At 55.5% G+C, this 6044-nt stretch overlaps 1 protein-coding gene across 1 annotated transcript; it reads left to right on the top strand.

Annotated features, from left to right (window-relative positions):
• Positions 1 to 3161: 3161 nt before the first annotated feature.
• Positions 3162 to 5557, top strand: LOC101415354 (cationic amino acid transporter 4-like). The gene is made up of 4 exons (XM_004453012.3): positions 3162 to 4143; positions 4416 to 5044; positions 5276 to 5384; positions 5490 to 5557. Exons 1-4 carry the CDS (start codon positions 3162 to 3164, stop codon positions 5555 to 5557), a joined length of 1788 nt encoding a protein of 595 aa, XP_004453069.3.
• The last annotated feature ends 487 nt before the right edge of the window (positions 5558 to 6044 follow it).

Here is a 6044-nt window from a genome sequence, read left to right as displayed (position 1 = left end):
TTCTGATGAGCCTGGGGTTGACTGTGTGTGCACGAGACATGCGACATACTGCGTGAAGCCAGTGCAGTGTCCCAATTCAAGTTTTCCTTCTCCCATGAGGGAAAGGGGTGGAGAAGATCGAAGTGGAACAATTTGACAGGAAGAAACCTGTACAAGACTCAGAATGGGGAAAAGGGGCCACCTGCTGGCCAGAAAAGAGGAAAGGGGGTATCTGTAGGGTCCCCTGGGGACATACCTCCAGATCGTCCATTAAGGAGGATGTTGAAACATTGACCAATAACGATCAGACCAAGGGAAAGGATAGAAAGAAATTGATTAAATATTGCTGTTACATTTGGGCCAAGGGAAGCATTTTGACACCCGATGTGTTTTGGACAAAATACAGAACAGATGAGGATTGGCTATGTGCTGACATTGTAATTTGAAACATGAAAGCTAAAACTCGAGACCCAGAAACCAAGTCTGTAAAAGCTAAAACCTGGGACCCTCTATGGAGCCTTCTTTTGCCCTGTTTCCCTCCCTCCCGGGACAGGAACTGGCAAATTTGGAAAGTCCAATAGAACCTACCCAAGCCCCCAGGGAAGCAAAGGGCCAACTGGTGCCAAACACTCCACCCCTTATGACCCACCAGCAGGTAAGGAAGGAATTGGAACAATGTAGGAAGGACATACAGGACTTTCTGTTCTCCAAGGCCCCTGAGGAAAAGAGGGTGAGGGAACACATTTCCACTGAGCCACTATACCCCTTGAGAGAAGTACCAATTGGGCTAGGAGAAACTGGTTATGTAAATGCCCTACTGACAAATATAGAAGTCAGAAACTTTAAAAAGTAGATGAAGTCGTTAATGCCAGATCCAGCAGGGCTGAGCACAAATGGATCAATTCCTAGGCCCTAGTTTATTTTTATATATGTGGTCTGAACATATGTCTGTATTGAATATCCTCTTTACAGTAGAAGAAAGGGGAAGGGTGAGGAAGGCAGCTATGAAAGAATGGGAAAGGCAACAGGCACCTGGACCGGGGGTAATGGCAGGAGAGAAAAAGTTCCCTTAACTGGGATAATAATGGTCAGGGTGATGAGCACAAATAAAGGATCTTAGAGACCTCATTATTCAGGGGATACAATTGGCCATACCTAAATCCCATAATTTAAAGAAGGCCTTTGAGGTGAATCAAGAAAAAGACGACACTCCCTCTGTTTATCTGCAAAGTTGAGGGACCATGTGAGGATCTATTCAAGAATGGACTCTGATGACCCTGTGCCCCAGGGAATGCTAAAGATCTACTATGTAAAGGGGTCTGGGCCTGATATTCAGAATAAGATCCAGAAAATGGATGGATGGGTGTTAGGATGGATAAACCACCAGAGGAGTTATGGAGCAAGTCTCAAAGTGTTTGGGAGAAGGGAGGGGGAAAAGCAGAAACAGAAAACCAAAGTCATGATGAACACAGTGGACCACATGGTCCAGAAAGATTAGAAGCAAGGCAGGGAGGAGGCAGGCAGAGCCAGCTGGGTTAGCTTGGATAAAGGGACTGAGAGAGTGCAGGACTCTGCAGGGTGTTATCACTGTAGGAAACATGGTCATTTTAAGAGGGAGTGTCCAAACTTACAGAAACAAGGTCAGGTCATACTCTTCATGAAAGAGGGTGGATGCATTCTGGTTTGGTTCAATGTGGCTGGGTCTGGTGGTCATTTGGCTTGAAACAAGTGAGAATCATTCACACCATCCTTTTCACTTTCCGTCATGCAGCAGTAGTAGGATGACACTTGGACTCAGGAAAAAAATGAGCCCCAGGGAGTTTAGATGGCCACCTGAGGGCAAGGGATACTCCATGTGACTGGTCTGGGAGCAGAGTCCCAGTCCCCCAGAGTCCCCCATGCCTAACTGCGACTCCTTGGGCCTCTGAGGGGGTTCCCCATTCGCGGGACAGCTGCAGCTTGGCCCAGGAGGCTGCTTTAGCCCTCCTCAGAACGGCGGTGTTTGTAGCTAAACGCTCAGAACATCCAGCATTTGTTAAGTGCTTGGTTGCAGGTGCTCCCTTCCCCATCCCTGCCACCCCTGCCCAGGGCCACTCACCAAACCCCCAGGCTCAGCTCATTAAAGGCCTCCACATCTCTGATGCACAGGTTCGGGTGCATTCACCACAGGTGCTGGCTAAGGGGTGAAGTGGGTGGATAAAGAGGCCCATATCTTCATCTTAACCCCGCCCTCAGCTCACCCAGTGACCCAGCACCCAGGAAGGTGCTTCCTGGTGGCCTTTACTTCTTTATCTGTGGACATAGAGCTTCCCAGGAACCTGGTCAGCGCTGGTCTTGATCTTGTAAAGAAGGGTAGGGTGGACCATTTTGGTGTGTGCGTGGGAGAGAGAATGTGTGGGTGACTGAGGTGAAGGGCAGTGTGCAGACATGGGGGTTGGTGTGTGAAGTGTGGGCACCAGAGAGCGAAGCGGTGTCTGGGGTTGTGGCCCCAGGGTGGGGTCGTGGTGGAGGGAAGGGTGGGCAGGGGATGGTCTGGGCTCCTGTGAGGGAGCGACCCGGGGCACTGGCGGGGCAGGATGGGCACTGAGGGGTGGCGGCAGTAGCAGCAGGTGGGTCACAGCTAGTTGTGCAAATAGGGCTGAGACCCGGCAGGGGCTGGGGTTGAAGGCCTGGGTGCTTGGGACAGAGACGCGGCAGGATTGGTGGCATGGAGAGGTGCACTGGGCTTTAGGCTTTGGACCTGGGACTTGGCACCCAGTTAAGGGACTGACCACCGTGGTCAGAGGCAAGGTGGTCCTATTCTGGGTTTCCACTTTGCCCTCAGATCCCTAATCAGGAGGTTTTACCACCTCATGCTCCCTGGGAATGTTCCCACGTTGCCCTCAGTGACACTCAGCTCACCCCCCAGGTCTGGCTGCACCAGATTCACTGGGGAGAGGAGGCGGGCAGGCAGGAACCCCGGGCTTCCCTGTGACCCCCTGTACCCCCTGCAGGAAACCCTGTGACATCCCCAGCTCAGCCCTCCAGCAGGTGCATATGCTCGTATCCCCAGATCAAGGACAGCCCTGGGCTGTGGGTGGGCAATCCAGAAAGGACTGAAGATGTCTGACCCACCCGGCAGCCCATCATTCCCCTCTGACCCTGGCAGGTGGCTGGGCCCACACTCCTTTCTGCTGCCCACCATGGCCTGGCGACTGCCCAGCGCCGCCAGCATGGCACACTTCTGTAGGAAGCTGAACCGGCTGAAGACACTGGAGGAGTCCACCACAGAGATGTCACCCAGTCACAGCCTGTCCATGCTGGACATAATACTTCAAGGAGTGGGTCACTTGGTGGGCATGGGCTTCTATGTGCTTACGGGCACTGTGGCAAGGGAGATGACTGGTCCTGCCATGCTTGTGTCCTACATGGTGGCCGCAGTGGCCTCCCTGCTGATGGCCCTGTGCTACGCAGAGTTTGCAGCCCGTGTGCCCGGTCCGGCCTCTTCCTACCTCTTCACCTACGTGTCTGTGGGTGAGCTGTGGGCCTTCCTCATTGGCTGTAATGTGCTGCTCCTGAACCTCCTCAGTGGTGCCATGGTGGCCCAGTCCTGGAGTGGCTACCTGGATGCCATGTTTAATTACCAAATTCGCTACCTCACTGAAACACACCTAAGCACCTGGCAGGTGCCCTTCCTGGCCCCGTACCCAGACTTCCTGGCCTCTGGCATCATTCTTCTTGCCTCTGCCTTTCTCTCTTGTGGAGCCCGTGTCTCCTCCTGGCTCAACCACACCTTCACAGTCATCAACCTCTGCATCATCCTCTTTATTGTCATCATGGGCTTCTCCCTGGCCAGTTTGGAAAACTGGAACGCTGAGGGAAATGGCTTTGCACCCTTTGGCTTCTCGGGCATCATGGCTAGAGCTGCCATCTGCCTCTACGCCTTCGGGGGCATCCAACTCATCGCCATCTATAGCAGGGAGGCCCGGAACCCGCGGAAGGCTGCGCCCATGGCCATCACCATCTCTGTCAGCCTGGTGACCACAGCCTACATCCTGGTCTCCACCGTGCTTACCCTCATGGTTCCCTGGCACAACCTCGACCCACAATCAGCACTCGCTGATGCCTTCTACCAGCTGGGCTACAGCTGGGCCGGCTTCATCGTGACAGCGGGCTCCTTCTCTGGTAAGGAATCAGTGCCTTGCAGGATGGGAACTGGGTGGGGTGGTGGGGAGAGAGGCAGCCCCATGTCCTGGGCTTTCTGGGTTGACCCCTGCTGTGTAACTGTCCCAGGAGGGCTGTGATGATTAGAGAATCCTCCACTCCCACTCACCACTTTCTCAAATTTTACAGTGGGCCTGTGACTGAAACTGGGTGGAAGGTAACTGAGCACCCCACACCCAGCCTGGCTCACAGCCCTTGCTGACGGGTCCCTCACTCCCACCCCTCTGCCACAGCAATGATCACAGTCCTGCTCTGGATTCTCTTCTTCCTGCCTCGCTTGGTCTATGCCATGGCGGCCGATGGGCTCTTCTTCCAGGTGTTTGCCCATGTGGATCCCAGGACCCAGGTCCCCGTGACGGGCACCCTGGTGTTTGGGGTCCTCATGGCCCTCCTGGCACTGATGCTGGACTTTGACGCACTGGTGCAGTTCATCTCCTTCGGGTGGCTGCTCACCTACACCTTCGTGGCCACCAGCACCATAAGGCTGCACTTCCAGAAGACCTCTCAGCCCAGGCCCCTGGGTCCAGCCAGCCCTGATCCTGAGGACAACTCCTCAGTGCCCCTCCAGCCAGCGAGCGATGAGCATGCCTCAGGTCCTGAGCCCGGGCAGTTGCGGCCGGCCCTGAGGCCCTACCTGGGCTTCCTGGGTGAGTGCAGCCATGGAACCGCTGTGGCTTGGGCACTTGGCCTCCTGGTGGTCTCTGCCATCACCCTGAGCGGCGTGCTCACCTTTGGGGACTCAACTCTGCACCTCCCGCACTGGGGCTACATCCTGCTGGTCCTGGTCAGTGGGGTCACCTTTCTGCTCAGTCTCGCTGTCCTGGCAGCCCACCAGCAGGAGCGCCTACAGGATACCTTCCAGGTACCGCCCCAACCCACCCCCTCAACCCCTTGCTCATAGTCCAGCTGGCTCCATGGCCAGCTTCTGCCACTGCAGAATGAATGAGGAGAGCTTGGAGGGCTGGGCACGCACTGCATCCACCACCACATTTTCTTTCTGTATGGGGGGTGGGCACATGCCTCCTAAATCTCCTGGAAAAAGGAGGCCCTTGGGTAGCAGATCTTCCCCACAGCTCAGCTGTTGCCCCCTCAGACACCCCTGGTGCCCCTGACGCCAGCTTTGAGTATCCTCCTCAACATCTGCCTCATGCTGAATCTAAGCTACCTGACCTGGCTGTGCTTTTTTGGCTGGCTGCTGATTGGTGAGCTGGGGTGAGGTGGGGCATGGGAGGTCGGGATGTTGAGCAGGTGGTGGGAAGAGGGCCAGGCAGGCTGGATCTGCCTCTCAGACCCTCCCACCACCACAGGACTTGTCGTGTACTTTGGCTATGGCATTCAGCACAGCAAGGAGAACCTGCGGGAGCCACAGGAGTAGCCTAGTAAGCACGCACCATATGGTGTTGCCCAGTGCAGCCTGGAGGAGAGGGTGCAGATTGTGCAGCCACCTGCCCAGGAGCCTGACCACATGGAGTTGCCCATCGGTATGTGAGGCCAGCCCATGGCCTGCCAGTGCCCATGCCGCTTCTGTCCTGGGCCACTTGGGCTGGTTTAGGTCGGGGACCCTCAGGCCCTCAGGCCCTCAGTTGATGGCCCCAGGTTCTGGGTCCTCGGAGATCCAGTCATGGCCAGCGCTGGTGCTGTGGACTCTTTACCAAGCACCTTCCAACAGATTGTGACATGCTCTAGACACAGGCCATGCTGCTGGATGGGCAGGGAAGAAGCCCACGGTGCATGGAGATCTAAAATAAAACCTACTTGGCCATTCGAGTGACCTGCTGCCGTGGCCACTGTGGCATTCTTTGTGGCTCTGAGTCTCCATCTACCCCTGGGAACCAACTGATTGCCCCAAGGCACAGCAGAGA

Source organism: Dasypus novemcinctus, chromosome 19, assembly GCF_030445035.2.
Source record: "Dasypus novemcinctus isolate mDasNov1 chromosome 19, mDasNov1.1.hap2, whole genome shotgun sequence".
Lineage (NCBI taxonomy): Eukaryota > Metazoa > Chordata > Mammalia > Cingulata > Dasypodidae > Dasypus > Dasypus novemcinctus.
The sequence above is the reverse complement of the archived record's forward strand: the minus strand, read 5'-3'. Positions and strand labels throughout refer to the sequence as shown.